Source organism: Rhinolophus sinicus, linkage group LG02, assembly GCF_036562045.2.
Source record: "Rhinolophus sinicus isolate RSC01 linkage group LG02, ASM3656204v1, whole genome shotgun sequence".
Lineage (NCBI taxonomy): Eukaryota > Metazoa > Chordata > Mammalia > Chiroptera > Rhinolophidae > Rhinolophus > Rhinolophus sinicus.
The window spans coordinates 187465458-187482575 of NC_133752.1; the positions used below are offsets into that span (position 1 = coordinate 187465458).

General features: G+C 47.6%; 1 protein-coding gene across 4 annotated transcripts in view; it reads left to right on the forward strand.

Annotated features, from left to right (window-relative positions):
• Window positions 1–5995: 5995 nt before the first annotated feature.
• ABTB3 (ankyrin repeat and BTB domain containing 3) overlaps window positions 5996–17118 on the forward strand; it is a 278504-nt gene continuing 267381 nt past the window's right edge. For 2 of the 4 annotated variants that reach the window (XM_074326262.1, XM_074326263.1), the window contains exon 1: window positions 5998–7684. In XM_074326262.1, the coding sequence (XP_074182363.1) occupies window positions 6538–7684 (1147 nt within the window). In that variant the 5' untranslated portion in view covers window positions 5998–6537. Of the gene's footprint in view, window positions 7685–17118 lie in introns of all 4 variants that reach the window. The other 2 variants (XM_074326264.1, XM_074326261.1) reach the window with 2 other exon arrangements.

The following is a 17118-nucleotide window of genomic DNA, read 5'->3' on the forward strand; positions in this document are numbered from 1 at the left end:
ACACCTGCCCTTCTCCTGCTCTGCTTTGCCCATTTTGTGTCACAGAAACTACATTTCCCAAACGCCTTTGCCTTCCAGCTTCTTGGTGTGTTTGGCCCACGACAGGGATTGGCCGAAAATTGGGATACAGAAGGAGAGGAGAGCCCAGGTTGTTTCTGTCTCTCCTCGTCTGCTTCAGGTTGTGTTCTTGGCAACAGTTAGTTGTGTCTCATCCATGAGCCCAGACCCTGCCAGGCAGCCCCTGCCAAACTGGAGATACCTATCCTACTGGGCCCCCATTGTGGTTCTACATCCTGTCAGGTGGCTTGGCTTCTGGGCTCTGGTAACACCATCTTCTCCCCATCCCTGCAGCCCTGGGGGTGGCAGAGCCTTCTTGCTGATGCTACTTTTCTGGTTGTCTCTTTCCTACCCCATTTAGCTCCTCAACTCTCCCATCTCCTCTGTAACTGATTCTTTGCATTAGATTCTTTCAGATTGAAATACCTTGAGTGGTTTTTGTTTCCTGGCTGGACCCCACCCCCCCTCACTCAGAGCGGAAGTTCCAAATGGACAGGATCTGTACCTCCACTTTTAGAATTCCATGGGAGGGATATAGCAGTGATCATATTAATGGACCATTAGGAAATCCATGGGTAGAATCTGGGGGTCAGTGAACCCCAGATATTGTATAGCAATTGTATATAAGTAGTGTTTACGCACATATATGCACTTTTTTAGGGAGAGAGTTGGTAGTTTTACCAGTTTGTCAAAGGATGCATGACCCCCAGACATGAAGGAATCGCTGCCGTGAGGTCACACTCACACTGGGATCTGCTCTGAGAGCCCGCTTATGCTGACAGGTGCATTATACCCCTTGCTTAAAAGTAACCTGTTAAAGCTCTTTGAGCTGTGTGACCTATCTGCTCTGCGAATGAGCCAGCTATGATGTTGACTCTACGATTCCTTCTTTCAGGAGAAAGTTCAGAAGTGGGCACAGACTTCCCTTTCTGAGGTGGAGCAGACTGGAATTGGGGTGGCCTCATTTATAGTCTTCTACTTAGTAACAGAGTCTTGCACTCATGAAGACACTTACATAGCAAAACGATCATCGCTGAGCTTCACTCACACTGACTGTGCATTTAGGAAGTAGCTGATGTTTGCAAGGGTTTGCCAGAGAATGGTGCCGTGGAACCTATACAAACTGTGAATTCATGTGTGTAAGCCTTGGACTTCCCCCTTTCTGGAAACATTGCACTTGCAGCTCTTATTAATGTCTGTCTTTGGACTAAAAGCTCGGGAGATGGAGTCCCCATAGCCCCCCCACAAATATCACCGTGCCTGACCTGTAAGAAAAGTAACCAACACTAGTAAGCTTTACAGTGCTAGCCAGGCAACTGTTGGAATGGTCTCATTTAATCCTCACAGGCAACCTACTGAGGCGGGTAGTTAAAGATGAAGAACAGAGGCACGGTGAGGCAGGAAGAGGCTCGGAAACTCGCTCAGTGTTACATAGCTAGTAGTTTGCAGGCTGCAAACCCAAGTGGCCTTGCTACGCACAGTAGATGCGTAGGAAACGCGTGATGAAGCCCCCAACATGTGTGAGTCCAGCTGAAAGAGGCTGGTCCAGGTTCTGGTTGTTGGTTTAGTTGCTATGCTTGCTGATTGGTTTCTAGAATCCTGAAGGACAAAGGGTTATATATTAGTACTCTGATTGACAGGTAGCCTTCAGAATAATGGACAGAAAATAATTTAATTTTCTTTTGAAAATAGCTTTCTGGCTCTAGTAAAAATGATACCTGTTTGTTATAAAAAGTTCAGACATACAAAGAAGAAAGTTAAAAATCACCAGAAACCAAAAGAAGAAAACATCCGGGATAGAATTAGAATCAATAAAACTCATTTAAAAACCACCAGAAATCCAACAAACTAGTTATAGCTATTGTTTCCATCATTTCAGGCACGTTTACATACTTATACAGGCACACCTCAGAGATATTGTGGGTTCGGTTCCAGACTACTGCAATAAAGCGAGTCATAACCTTTTTGCTGGTGGAGGGTCTTGCCTTCGAATTATAAAAATGCAGTATCTATGAAGCATAATAAAGTGAAGGAAAATGAAATGAGGTATGCCTGTACATATATTTAGCTTTATCTCTACATAAAACATTTTACATCAATGCAATCATACGCGCAATTCCAAAACCTATTTTCAAAAATTTCTTTGCTCACCCCAATATATTATAGAAATAAGGATTGCCACCATTATTTTTTGTAACCGTTTTGTATTCCTTATATGAATTACTGTAATTCATTTCATCAGGCCTTATTGAAAGACACTGAGGTTGTTTCCCAAAGTCCTATGTTAAGACAACATTACCAAGAGTATTCTGTATACTTTTGAAAAAACTCATAAGGATCACCTTGGATAATATCAGAAGATAGGATTTCTGGGAAATCACAGGAACGCACACTGACATTTTGATACATATTGGCAAACTGCCCTCCCCAAAGATTGCCCAATTAATGCCTCATCGTGACACACATTCATCAAGACTGACTCTATAAATCTTTGCTAATCTGATAAGCAAAACGAATCCCAGTAATTTAATTTCTGGGTTTTTTGTTTATCTTTTAATCTCTAGTATATGCTTATTGTCTGTCTTTATTTCTTAGAGGAGAACATATATAAAACTTCTAGTTTTGAGGAAGAGAGTTATTCGTGTATAGAGAGGCTCATTATCACAGCAGTTAGAAAACAGGAACAACCAAATGGGGACTCAAAATACACCAATTAAGGTATAAACATATGTTGGAATATTTTGTAACCAGACAAGAAAAGAATATTTTGGATGAGTGTTTAATAGCCTGGGGAATGATTATACTATCAAGTTTGAGGAACTTTCTTGAGGACAAAAATCAAAATGCAAAATCATTTACACAATGAATCCAAGTCTTAAAATATATATTTGTAGAAGAAAAAAGATGAGAAAAACTTAGAAAGACTATAAGGAAATAGAAGAAGTTGTTACTGGTATGATCTCTGTGAGGTGGAATTTTGGATTATTTAAATTTTCTTCTTCAAACTTCTTTGCTGACACTGGGTTTTCTAATTGTATGGGGCTCATATTTAACATTTGGTTGATGTGTTTATTATTTTCAGTGTCTTGAGGTCACTCACACTCAGATACTTCACATTATCATTAATGATTTATTTTAGTAAACTAAATGGATATAGGGTTTATTCACAATAGTAAGGAACATGCTCATTCGTACTGGCACTGTGTTAGGGGGAAATATCCCAGCTCTCAAGGAATGTGCCTTCTGGAAGGTGAGAGAAAGCATGTGCATACCACCTATAGCATAAGAAGGAAAAGCATGTCTGCTGAGACATGTAAAAACCTCCTACAGAGGATGGCATTTCAGCCCAGTCTTAAAGCGTAAGTTGAATTTTATATGTAACATTTGTCATTTTTTTCCTGACTCTCTAAGAAATAAATGTTTATTGTAGTGTAGATAACGGTAACAGACATTTATGTGTGGGACAGTGTTAAAGCCCGTATATGGAAAAATCTCATTTAAGCTCCCATGGGTGTGATGATTTTGTGCATTTCAAAGGCAAGAAGAGGAAGGATAAAAGAGACTGAATGAGTGAACACTGGGTACATTGATTGGAAAACTGGCAGAGGCAGTACTGGAACCCAAGTCGACCTGGTACCTCAGAAGAAAATAAATCAATATTAAGCTCACTGCTTTCAGTCTCTTTTTTCCCCCTACGCACCAGGCTTTCCCTGGGGTTCTTTTGCTGCCTGCACTCTCCTGAGTGGTCATCACTCATGCAATCAACACATAGGTGGTAACTGAAGGCATACAAGTGGATGAGATCACAGGGAAACAGCAGAGGAGAAGAGTCAAGGCCCTGGGAACAAACCCCAAGCATCACAGATAGACTCCTTCCCAGGTCTGAGCTGGGTGAAGAGCAGGCAGCAGTGGTGGTAATCTGGGAGCTAAGTCTTAGAGGGAGAGAGGTTTGCCAGGTGGAGAAGAAGACGACAAGTGTCTTGAGCAAAGGGAATAGTGTCTGCAAAGGCGTATCAGATGCAAGGGACAACACGGTAACTTGGAAAACCAGCAAGTGATTTCGGTATGGAGACAGTGCAGGGTATGTTTGTGTGTGTATATCTATGTAGATGTCCGAATATACCTGTGTCAGTGTGTCTACATGAGTGAATATATGTTAGGGAGACTTGAGTGATGATAGAGAGGCTAGAGAGGAAGGCAGAGTTCAGGTCATTAAAGACCATATATTCCTGTATTAGTTGGGTTTCCAGAGAACCAGATATATACATATGCTAGTCTCATCTGGAAAAATCCTTACAAGACATACCCAGAAACAATGTTCAAACTGGGCACCTGTGGCGCACTCAAGTTTACACAGAAGATGAACCATCACAATCCCTTCTAAAGGTTTGGAATCTTATGGAAAGCTGGGAACAGAGTGAAGAGATCACTGAAGACCAGCCAGTCAGTGCAAACTTGATTTATCTGGAAGGCAACAGGGAGCCTTTGAATTTTTTTCTAGAGGAATGACAAGATCAGAACTGGGCCTTTGGAAGGTCCTTGGACTGCATGGTTTGGAGAAAGAAGAGGCAGGAGAGGAGACCAGTTGGTAGGAAGTTATACTAGTCAAAGTGAAAGACAATAAAGATGTGTATTAGAATGGTAGCTACAGCGTGAGGGTGGTTTACTGATGTGAAGGGATGGGTGGTTTTCAATTTCAAGCTCTAGTTAGTTGGTTCATTGTGGTGAATGGAACAGGTGATGGTGGATTTGGATTGACAGATATGAGAAACATCAATCTACTGGGTTATCTGAGAAAGTCTATTGTTGGACATTCAAACCAACAGTTCAGAAGCATGTCCTTCCTTCCTTCATTCACCCATTTGCAACAAATATCAGACTGAAAAAACCTAGTGTTACAAGGGCCCAGAAATAAACAGGCTCAGAAGGTGAGCCAAGGACCCAAGCCAGTACTGAGGGATCTGGGCTACCTTCCTACAGGAGGGCACTTCTAAGCTGAAAATTCTAGCCAGCCAGAGGAAGAGACATTGTGTGAGAGCTGGGGAGCCCCAGGTGAAAAAGATACAGGTTTCTGCCCTGGTGGGTGGAGACAAATGGGAGGCCATTTGACATAAACGCAACCAAGTTATGCATATGTTTTATCTTTCTGTAGTCAAAAAAGAATATTACTCTCTGTGCAAATTTATCCTTTTTAAGGCTAAGCTGTCTGGAACCAGACCCGCCAGGACGGCTAAGTGGGACATGAGCTTTCCCTCCAGTGCACCCCCCAGGGCTTTGAAGGATGGGCGCAGGGTCCTCCTGGCTACTAAAGGAAACCTAGTTAATATGCCCTGGTGGCAGGCGCCTATCCTGAGTGAGATTCGGCCTTCCAGTGGTGTTCATCGCTCTCGCCCCTCAGCTGGTCTGGTTTCTCATTTCCCTCCACACTGGGGAAACCGGGGCTGAAAGAGGGCGGCATTAATTGGTTTGGAACCCGAAGGCGGGGGAGGGGTGAGAGAGAGGAAAAACATGTTTCGTGTATTAAAGAGAAAAGGTAGTGAAATCCGAAACGCGGGGGCAGAGAGCGACCCCAGGCAGACACTTTTGTAAAAAGCTAGGGGGAGCAAACCTCGGTGAGTGGGTGGGGGAATCACCTGCCCGCCCAACCTACCACCTTTCAGTTCTGGCACCAAAGCCAGGCGTCTCAGGGTCAGGGACAGCAGCAAGGGGGCAGTAAAGGCGTCTCCACGCTTCCAAAGGGCCCCTGATTCCCAGGCCACCTCTCCTCACTTCCTGCAGCCTGGATCAAGTCCGGGGGCGTGTGTGAGGGGCGGGGATGCGTGGAATTGAGGCGGGGGGGAGGGAAAAAGGGGGGAGTAATTAGCATACTCAGATCCCATTGGCTTTCTTCCGGTCCTGCTTTACATACGCCCGCCCCACTGGCTGCTGGGGTTTGCGGGGTTTGGCTAGGTTTGCAGCCCCGGCGATCGCTGCTGCGCTTCAGTGCGGGGTGGGCGGGCGCTGAGCGGGGCGGGGAGCAGGGAGCAGGGAGCCGGGAGCCGGGAGCCGGGAGCCGGGAGCCGGCCGAGCGGCTGCTGCAGCGGCGGCATCAGAGTCGATTTCCGTCCTTGGAAGCCCGAGGCCGGCGGCCGGCGGCTTCTGCGCCCAGCCAGGCCCAGGGAGGAGCGGGTTAGACACTTCATATTTTTATTTTGGAAGAGAGGAGCGAGTTCCGGCGTGAGCTTCACTCCCGGCCTGGCTCGCTACTCAGTGCGCCCCAGCTCCGACCCGCGCTCTGGAAGATGACTCCTTGGTCTGCTCTGTGTATTGGGGAGGCGGTGGCTTGGGGAGGCAGCCGAAAGTAGTACCACTTGGTAGTAGCGGCTGGTGAAAAAGTGAGCTGAGGCGGCGCAGACTCGGCTCTCCCCGCGCCCCTGCGCCCGCTGCTCCTCGCTGTTCCTTCTCGGCTCCCCGGCGGCCGCAGCATGAAGTGGCGCAGCGATGGCCAGGAGAGGTAAGAAGCCCGTGGTACGGACACTGGAGGATCTGACGCTGGACTCGGGTTATGGTGGCGCGGCGGACTCGGTGCGCTCGTCCAACTTGTCCCTGTGCTGTTCCGACTCGCACCCGGCGTCCCCGTATGGCGGGAGCTGCTGGCCGCCTCTAGCTGACTCCATGCACAGCCGGCACAACAGCTTTGACACCGTCAACACTGCCCTGGTGGAGGACTCCGAGGGGCTGGACTGCGCCGGCCAGCACTGCTCGCGGCTGCTGCCGGACCTCGACGAAGTCCCCTGGACCCTCCAGGAGCTGGAGGCACTGTTGCTGCGCTCGCGGGATCCCCGGGCAGGCCCGGCGGCCCCCGGCGGCCTGCCCAAAGACGCGCTGGCCAAGCTGTCGACGCTGGTGAGCCGGGCGCTGGTACGCATCGCCAAAGAGGCGCAGCGCCTGAGCCTGCGCTTCGCTAAGTGCACCAAGTACGAGATCCAGAGCGCCATGGAGATCGTCCTGTCCTGGGGCCTGGCGGCGCACTGCACGGCTGCCGCGCTGGCCGCGCTGTCCCTCTACAACATGAGCAGTGCGGGTGGTGACCGCCTGGGCCGCGGCAAGTCGGCGCGCTGCGGCCTCACCTTCTCTGTGGGCCGCGTGTACCGCTGGATGGTGGACAGCCGCGTGGCGCTGCGCATCCACGAGCACGCCGCCATCTACCTGACCGCCTGCATGGAAAGCCTTTTCCGGGACATCTACGCGCGGGTCGTGGCCTCCGGGCTGCCCCGGAGCTGCAGCGGCCCCGGCTCGGGCTCCAGCTCCGGCCCAGGCCCGGGCTCGGGCCCCAGCGCTGCCCCCGCGGCGGATAAGGAGCGGGAGGCGCCCGGAGCGGGAGCGGCGAGCGGCGGCGCCTGCAGCGCAGCCAGCAGCGCCAGCGGGGGCAGCAGCTGTTGCGCCCCGCCGGCCGCCGCTGCCACCGCCGCCGCCGCCGCAGCCCCGCCGACCGCCGCTGCCAACCACCATCATCATCACCACCACGCGCTCCACGAGGCGCCCAAGTTTACGGTGGAGACGCTGGAGCACACTGTCAACAATGATTCAGAGATCTGGGGGCTCCTGCAGCCCTACCAGCACCTCATCTGCGGGAAGAACGCCAGCGGTAAGTGGCCGCGCGGGTGCCGCCCCCTCCCTCCCAACCCGGCCAACTCTGGTCGCAAGTTTGCCTCGTGCCCCCCTTCTGTATGGCTCTGGCCACCAGCTGCTGTCCGTAGCATCATAGGGGACCACCGAGCTGGACGCCGCCGGAAACCCGCCCGTTTCCTCGCGTACTCTGGATCCGCGTACTTTGCGAGGCTCCTAAGGTCCCAAGTCCAAGAGCGCGCCGTTCCTTCCCCACTGTGAGAGGAGACTGCGGCTGCCTCCCATAGGCTGTGGGAAGAATCCAGCACCCATTTGGGGGGCAGGTTTGCGGTCCTTTGCGCCTAGTACATACTTCAGTCAGAGCCTTGTTTTTTGACCTTGAAGATGCCAACTTCCCAGGCGCGCGAATTTGGCTTCCTGGAATTCGCAAGGAGGCGCATTCCTCCCTCTGCAGCCCAGTTCGCTCACTTCCCCGCCCCCTCGGGGATACTGTCAGCACGCGGGTGGAGAGGCCCCGCGGCGCTAAGGGTAGAACGTTTAAGAGCTCTATGGGTCTAGAAATAGTAGGGGAGAGGTGTGTGTGTCTGTGGGGCGGAAATACTTATAGTTCCCAAGTTTTTCCCGGGCAGTTTTTGAGGGCCAGAGCGAACAGCTGGGGGGTGCTGCACAGTGGACAGCCCCACTCCCCAATTTCGCGGTCCCAGCTTTCGCCGCTGTTAGTGCCCTGTGGTAGGGAGATGCAGTTAAGTGACAACCCACTTAGCTTAAGGAGCGCCACTGGGAACCCGGGCAGGAGGGGAGTGCGGTGGGGTTCTGGAGGGGGTTGTCAGGGCGTCGTTTCCAGCAGATTCTGTCATTCCTCCCGCATCCCCCAGTTTTGGAGGCAGGAGTTGGTTGGGTTTGAACCTGCAGTTCTGGCGGCGGAGGGGGTGGGGCCGGGGCTCTTATTTTCGAGAGCTTGAGCTGGCCGTCCTGCCTGTCTGAGAAAGCCGGAGCTAGACACTTCAAAGCTTCAATTTTCCACAGGAAATGGTAGAAGCGTAACTGGAGACTCTAAAAGCGAAATAAAACTTTTGTTACATATTCAGCGGTTTGGCCGGAGGTTGCGTGGTGGGAGCTGAAATGCAGTCTTTCTGGGCAGATTTCATTCATGTTGCTGCCTGTCGGTTACCCGGGGGCTGAAGGAGAGATGCGGCGGGCGCGGCCCGGCCTCTGGGGATGCCAAGTCTGTGCATGGGAGTGTGCGCGTGAGTGTGTGTGCGGCAGTGCGTGTGTATGTTAAATGTGCTTGTGAGTGCGCGCAGGAGCGAGCTGGCGCGCCAGGAGCGCCCCTCCAGTAGAAGCCCTTTGGAAACCCATCCTCCAGCTCTCAGTCCCTTCACCTGGCTTTGATCATAGTTGGGGGAGGGGAAGGAAGGAGCAAAGCGGGTGTGTGTGTGTGTGTGTGTGTGTGTAGGGGCGGGATCGCGACTTCCGCGTTGATCCCCAAGACTATTCGTGATTTCTTGGCCAGAGCCCTTCCCCCTCTGCTGCCAGTCGGGAGTGCAACCCCCTAAAGAGAAGGTATCTGTAAGGTTCCCTCCTCTCTACCCCGCAACAAAGTGAAAAATTCTGACCAAGATGGAAACACCTGGGAGAAGACATTGGTCTTTGTGTATGCTTCTTTAGAAGGGGTTGGATACACCTGCAGGAACTGTCAGCTTTGGACTGGATTTTTCCTTGTTTGGAACCCTACGTCCCACGAAAAGTACAGAGGGGCTTAATTTTCTTCCCATTGTCTGTGCCCACCGCCCTTGTTCTTACCTCCTCCATTACAACCCTCCTGTACTCCTTACTACTCCCCTCTCCCCCGCCCCCCCCTCCACTCCAACCCTCACCTCTCCTGGGGCTGGAACCTCCTCTAATTTTTCCCTCAATGTTTCCTTTGGGAAGTGGGAGCAATCCCCTTAGGGAGCTCCAGTTTGGGAATCTGAGCATCCCGCTCTACCTTTGTCTTTGCCATTCTCTTGGAGTTACTATGATTTGGGGTGACTTGCTTTCCTTCTCTGGGCCTCTGTCTCATCTGTAAAAGAAGAATGGAGATCTGCCAGACACCCCAGGTCCTCTCCTAGCTCAGTCTGTTTATGTTAGGAGCCTCTATATTTTTTCAAGTTGGTTTTACTTTTATGATCTTGAACATCTTTTAAAGACAGTGTTGGTGTTTATCCTTTTTGGAGTAAGTATAATGGAAGGAAGGAAAAGCCCACAGTGTTGGTTTTGGGCAGGGTGAGTGTGTGGTGCTTGGGGTTTGCTGCCATCACAGCGCTTCCCACACCACAGATCTTAACTTCTGGGCTTCAGGGCCCCTTAAGCCATCGCTTAGTATGAGATATACTATCATTTCATTGTGATCTCTTCATCTCTTTTCCTTGGGCTTGTTTAAAATGGCAGGTCATCTATGCGGAAGATTTAAGGAATGAGCGATTAATTTCTTAGGTATCCGAAACATACATTATACATCAAACCTATTTCTTAAACTATTTTGCATGGCAGTCTTTCTGATCTGCAATCCATATGAAGGCGCCCATGCCTTGCATAATCGATTTTTTTCCCCTTTAACTCAGTAGCAGCCCTTATTCATTCATTTGTGAATGCATTTGTTCAGCAATATTTATTGAGCAGTTACTAAATCTAATGACTGAGGGATTCCTGAGGTACAGAGGCAATAACAACTAACACACAGCCAACAGTACTCTGTATGTTGACCCATTTCATCTTCAACATTCACTTGAAAAGGCACTATTACCGCCATTATACAAAGAGGAAACTGAGGCACAAGAATGTTGCTTAAGTGTCTTGCTCTTTAATGACAGATGAGTTGCCTGCCTTCAGGCCACCCTCCCTGCCCTTCATTTCCTACGCAGTTGAACAGAGGCCCCTCACAGCCTGACATTCTTCTGTCCCAATTTATACACCTTTTGTTCTACCAAACTGAACTGGGCGATACCAAGTTCATGTTTTCACGTGCTCTGGCAAGCCTAAGAGAGGATCTGGTACCGAGATGGAGCTTATTAGATGCCTGTTGAGTTGAGCAAACTATTGTACTGTATTGCCCAATGATGGCCTGAAAGAAACTATGGATTTTTGAGTTTCTTGAATCATCTTTTCACGTCTTTCTACCTTGGTCGCTCCTTCTTACTGCCATCTCTGTGCCTGTCCACCCTTCCAATGTGCTGCCAAGGCCTGAGGAATCATGAAACCAGTCACATGGGACTCAACTCAGAGAATAAAAGATAAATTGGCTCTAAGCAAGAGCTTGGTGGCTCTCAGAAATCACAGGCATGGGCTTCAGGCATGCACTTTGTGGTGATTGATTCTTCAGAGCTCGTTTTCTTCTTATGTTGATTTTTAGCTGTTTTGAAGATCTGGGGACTCCAGTGAGTGTTACATTTCTGTGGGCTTTTAAAATGTGGCTTGATTGATTTTGCTGAAGCTAACTAAAGGGCAGACAGAAGTGCTTCACCATGCTGGTGTATGTGTTAGTCATTTTACCTTAAACCCCCTCAGAACTGACCAGTTCCCACTCATCCTTGAAGACTTGGCTCAAGAAGGATCTTTCTGGCATATCCGTGAGGACTTACTTGATGCAGCTCTCCCCCATTCCCCAAACCTGGGCCTTACACACAGTCCTTTCCCATTCCTTGGGAATCCTGACCCTGACCTTGTTTTAAGTGTTTCCCCATCACTGTGGTGCCTCCAGTGCAAGCTTGTATCTTATTCATCTTTATATTTCCTTCCATATCACTCAGCACAGCACCTAACACTTTGTAGACGCTGAGTGTTGTTTGTTGTTTGTTGTTGGAAAATAACTGGCCCCCGTTAAATCTTTGGGATTTAAAATTCACCCATCAACATCTGTAACCAACATCTATAAAGGCCTCTAAAGTCAGACCCCTTGGATTTGACTTTCAAGGCTACCATTTTCTAGCTGTGTATTCTTAGGTATGCTACCTAACCTCTCTGAGTCCCAGTTTCCTCAGCTGTAAAACTGAGGTAATACTTACGAGGATTAAATTAGATCATGTGTATAAGGATTACAGTCTAGTGCCTGACACAGGACAGGGGCTAAAATGGTGCCGTTAGTTATGATAATCCAGACACAGTGGTACCTCTTATCACTGTCTCATCTGGATTAACTCATCCCCATGTGTTCAGTGTGGATGGAGCTAGCAGGGTGCAGAATTGTATGGGGGTGTGGGTTCAGAGGCATGTGCATTTGTCAAAAGCATTGCATTGTAAAATTTAGATATGTGTGTTTCACTGTATTGCAAAATATACTTCGGTAAATAAAGACATACAAAAAAAGGACAGCCCTAGGCATCCGTGAATGAAATTTTGTTTTAAATGCAGAAAGAATTTGAAGGGAAGAGTGGAAGAGGCAGCGTGGTGTGATGAAAGGGAGAGGACTTGACACGAAGAAAGATCTATCCTTGAATTTTGGCTCTGACGCTTTCTAGCAAATGACTTAATTTTGCTGAATTTGGTTTTCTCATCTGTACAGTGAAGATTATCAAAAACAAAAACAAAACAAAACAAAAGACATAAAAAAGGAAGAAATCCGAACCTACCACATAGGGCGATTGAAAGGATTAAGTCAGATCAAGTATGTGAAAACGCCTGCCGCATGGTACCGTGTTTCCTGGAAAATAAGACCTAGCCAGACCATCAACTCTATTATATTATATCATACCCAGTATTATATTATACTATATTACATTACATTATATTACACCCAGTCTTGTATTATATTAAAGTAAGACCGGGTCTTATATTAATTTTTGCGCCAGAAGATGCATTAGAGCTGATGGTCCGGCTAGGTCTTATTTTCAGGGAAACACGGTAGTAGGCACGCCATAATAATGGCTTCCTTAAAAAGCGGATTATTCTGGCTGCTGATAATAATAACGCTTTGGGGATTTTGAATAGTCTCTTTCATTTCAGGGATCCCCAATCACTTTATAAACATTAATTAACATGAGCCCTGGTCTCACCAACACGGGCACGATGGGTGCCCCATAGATTCTGATTCTGCACTGAATGCTTACTGGGTAGTTTTCCTGTTCTCGAACTGGCTGTGCTGTTCTATGGTACATCATCGCCGTGATGAACAAAAATGTCACAGAAGAAACCTTGCTTCTTATAAAGAACAGCAAAAGCTATCTCCTGAGCTAGCCGCAGGAGTGTCTGTGGCTCACAGAGCACGTTTTTAATTAACTAGCTCAGTGTAAATTAAAACTTGGAATTTGGGTTAGTGGAGGGTTATTTGGTTTTCTACACAGACTTGCCAGTTCAGAGCTGGGGCATTTGCAAGTAGGGTGTTTCCTGAAACATAAAATAAAAATAACAACAAAATAAAACAATGGGGGACCAACCTGGAGACCTGGGGTCAAGGATGAGGTTGCTGATGGTCTCTGAATAGGATGAAAGCCTCTAATTCTGGGTCTGCTATTTGTGACCTTGAGCCAGGCACCAATAAAATAGGTCTGATTATCATCTACTGGGAGGTGAATATAAAATAGTAATAAACTTTGGAGTCAGATACACCATAACTTGCAGTTTTCCTATCTGTAAAATGGGTATTGTAATAATAATAGTTATACTTGTGTCGGGTTTATTACATGTATGTACCAGGTACTGCTTTAAAAGCTCTCTGTATTATAATCATTACAGTTACATTGGCTATTACAAAAGACAACCCCTATATCTCAGGAGCTTAATACAACAGAAGGGCATTTCTTACTAAAGTCAGATTGGGAGAAGGGAAGAGTGGGAGGAGGCAGGAGGGTCATTTAGGTAACAAGATTTTTGCCGTCTTTATGGTCAACATGTGGCCTTCAGGGCCTTCCTTGGACATTCATCCAGCCAATAGAGGAAGAAGGAGAGTGTGGAGGACCATAAAAAAGGTGTTATGAGCTCAGCCTGCAAGGGACCACCTCACTTGTGCCCAAATGTCATTGGCCAGATGTGTCATTGGCCCCTGGCCACCAAACATCTGCGTGCAACCTTCTCACACATAAAACATGTTTCTCTTTCCACAAGGGAGAAAACTCATGTTCTGTCCAGTCACGGCTCCCAATTTCTAGTTCAGGATCTTTGGTGGATCTCTGTCCTAACTATTGGATTGAGTGTGGCTACTCACGGTCCAGGGACCCCCCGAGCCAAAAGAGACATCTTATCTGTCACTCCACGTCCCCCAACCCATTAGGAAAAGGCAGTAGTGGAAGACACATAACTTAACAGTGACGAAATCTTGCCATGCAGGCACTGTGTGGTCCTGCCCTGGAAGTGGGTGAGGTTCCTTGCTTAAGCCCTCTGTGAGAAATTTCCTGTTTCACTCTCCTTGGCTCTGCCCCGTGGGAGGGTTTTCTTTGTCCATTATTCTTCTTGGCCACACCTGAAGTGGACCTTAGGCAGTATGGTCTCCTTCAGGTGCTAAATCTTTTGTAACCTAGTTCCTGCACTCGGGACTTTTAGGGGCTCAAGAATTGTTTAAAAATCCAGGCTTACAGATTTTGCCAATGCAGTTCTTTCAACAACTTAAGATCTTCATCTCTGATGTCTGCTGTGCCAGTAGCCACACCCAAAGTTACTGCTGAGACCTCATTCTGAAGCCTGGAGTATTTTTGTTGCTTTCTTAACCCCATGCCTCTTTTTCAATTTCATGGCAGCTACCTTGAGGCCATCGGGCTCTCGTGGAAGTTTATACCTGTGATCTGATCTTTCACTTAACCATCTTCTCCGTCTCTTCTCTGATTGTTTGAGGTCTAGAAATAGTTGTCTTTTTCACCTCTCCACTATTCCTTTCCAATTTTACTTGCAAACTGGCTAATTCATGCCTGAGTTCCTCTTTTCCTAATACCATGCTAAACACAGCCAGAAACAATCAGCAAACTCGATTACCATTATTTTTTCAAACCTCTTTAGAGCCTCCAAGCTCAGTAGGTATGAGTTCTGCCTTCTAAGTTTTCATAGATGATAGTTTAACCAAACATTTTCCTGCTGCATAACAGGGATCTCCAGTTTTGCAGTCTCTAATGTCATAACCTGCTATCTGACTTGTAAGCCAATGTTGCATATTTACGCACCCCACTTATGTGTGGTACCAATTACTTTATTAGTTAGGGTAATGCTAACTCTTCTGTCAGATAAACCCTAACATCTTAGGGCTGAACACAGTACAATTTGTTTTCTCATTCAGGTTGAGTCCAGTTGAGGTCAGGGGAGGGAAGTACTCTGTTCCGTGGCAGTTGATCGGGTGCTGCCATCTGGTCATGTGACTCCCAGGAACTTCCCTGATTGGGGGAGACAGGAGTGTAGAGGATTGGGACATTTTTATAGGACAGTCTTGGATGTGGTGTTATTAATTTCTTCTACATTCCAATGACCAGAACCTAGTCATATGGCCTCAACTAGATACGAAGGGGCTGGAGATTATGGGCACTGGCAGGATGGCCACTGCCAGCCACAACTCTACACTATTGGAGGGGCAGACATTTTTGGTAGAGTGCTAGATACCTCTGCCACCACATATTATTTGAATCCTAAGCGCAATTTATGAAACAGATGCTATTCTGATTATTCCCATTTTATAAATTAGGAAGTCAAGGAACAAAACATTTAAACAATTGGCCAAAGGTGACATGATTAGCAAGTGTTTGGGTCAGATTTGAATGCAGACAGCCGTCTCTGAACTGCCTTATAGAGTGTTTATATATATGAAAAATGTAGTGGGTGCAAAGTGTTTTTCCCAGTGTCTCACACATGGTACACATGTAACAACTGTTATCGTATTCTGGAAGTGGGGTGACCCAGTGTGAAGCTCTCAGGCATGGGTAAATAGGACTCTGAAAGAGTGGGTGCTCCAGGCAAATTGTACTGTGCACCTGTCTCCTCCCCTCCGCCATCCCCTGTGTTTTATCCATAGGAGGACTGACAGCTGCTAAGCCAGGTACTGTGCTAGGTTTTTCACACACAGTACCTCATTCAGTCTGCGCCCTGTTTTTGTGAAGCGGGTGTTTCTTATCCCCATTTTACAGGGGGAATCTCAGAAAGGTCAGTGACTGGTTTGAGAGACCATTGCTACTAAGGGGTAGAGTTGGGATTTGGGCTCCAGAACCTGCATTCTGGATGGCTACGCACAGTGGTGAAATTGGGTTCAGAGGAGCCCCTGAGAGGAGCCCAGAAGGACGCCAGTGCAGCCCAAAGTGTGTGTGGGGTAGAGGGCAGGGCTTGCCTTGGTGCTGGTGGTCACGGTCAAGGACTGTCTTTGTGTCTAATGAATGTAATGTGGTTACATTTTTAATTCCCACCAACTTCCCTTTCCCTGGCTGCCCCGTGACTCACTGCCCAGCTGGCCATGAGGTTGCCATGTAGCCGCCTCAGCTGAGGCCCCAGGGCAGTGGGTGGCTTTATGGTCTCCAGGGTACAGCTCTGTTCATAGCTAGATAGGCTCAGTGCCAGAATAAGCACGGGCCTTCTCACAAGAACTAATGCAGAAATCCGTAGTATGGTGGGGGATTTGCCCTGGTCCTCCCTGTGAATCACAGAGCTGGGTTTTCCCAGACTCTGGAGTTATGTGGACCAAGGTTCAAATTCTGGCTTCACCACCTATAAACCAGGTAACCTAGGGCAAGTTAATCTTTCTGAGTCCCAGTTTCCTCATCTGTTAAGTGAGGAAAGTGGTAGTACTCTCTCCTAGGCTCATTGGGAGAATGAGATGAGTTAATTCATGTAAAAACCCTTAGAGTAGAACTGTACACATCATAAATATTCAATGTCTGGTAGCAATTATTTTTATTAACGAGTGCTTAAGAAGTGCCAGCTCTTTGCTTCAAGATCTGCTCCCTGCTTCATTTATTGAGTGTCAGGCTTTAACTAGTCTGCCAGACACCAGACTTCCAGGGTTTGACCATTTATTAGCTGTGTAAAACCCAGCTTTGGACAAGTTACCTAACCATTCTGTGACTCAGTCTTCCCCTTTGTTAAATGAAAATAATAGGAAAACTTAATTCTTAGGGCTGTTGGGGGAAGTACCTGACATAGAAATTGCTTAATAAATGTTGGCATTATTGGATTTTATTATATTCATTATGACCTTTTTTTATGGGCATTGTATTAGATATTAAGCAACACGGTCCCTGCGCTCGTGGAGCTTGCAGGCCTGTAGTGGACTTCATTATTATTTTTATCAAATAATCATGCAGATATAAATTTACAACTGTGCCAGTTGCTGCAAAGGAGAGATGCATGGGGCTCTAAGAGTCTTTACTGAGGCTCCTGATGTATTGGGAGAAAGGGAAGGCTTTGCTAAAGAAGTGCGGCTTGAGTGAGATTGAAGCATGGCTCGTTTGGTTGGAAAGGTAGAAGAGTACTCCATGAATGCAACAGCAAGTGCAAAGGACCTGGGGCAGAAAG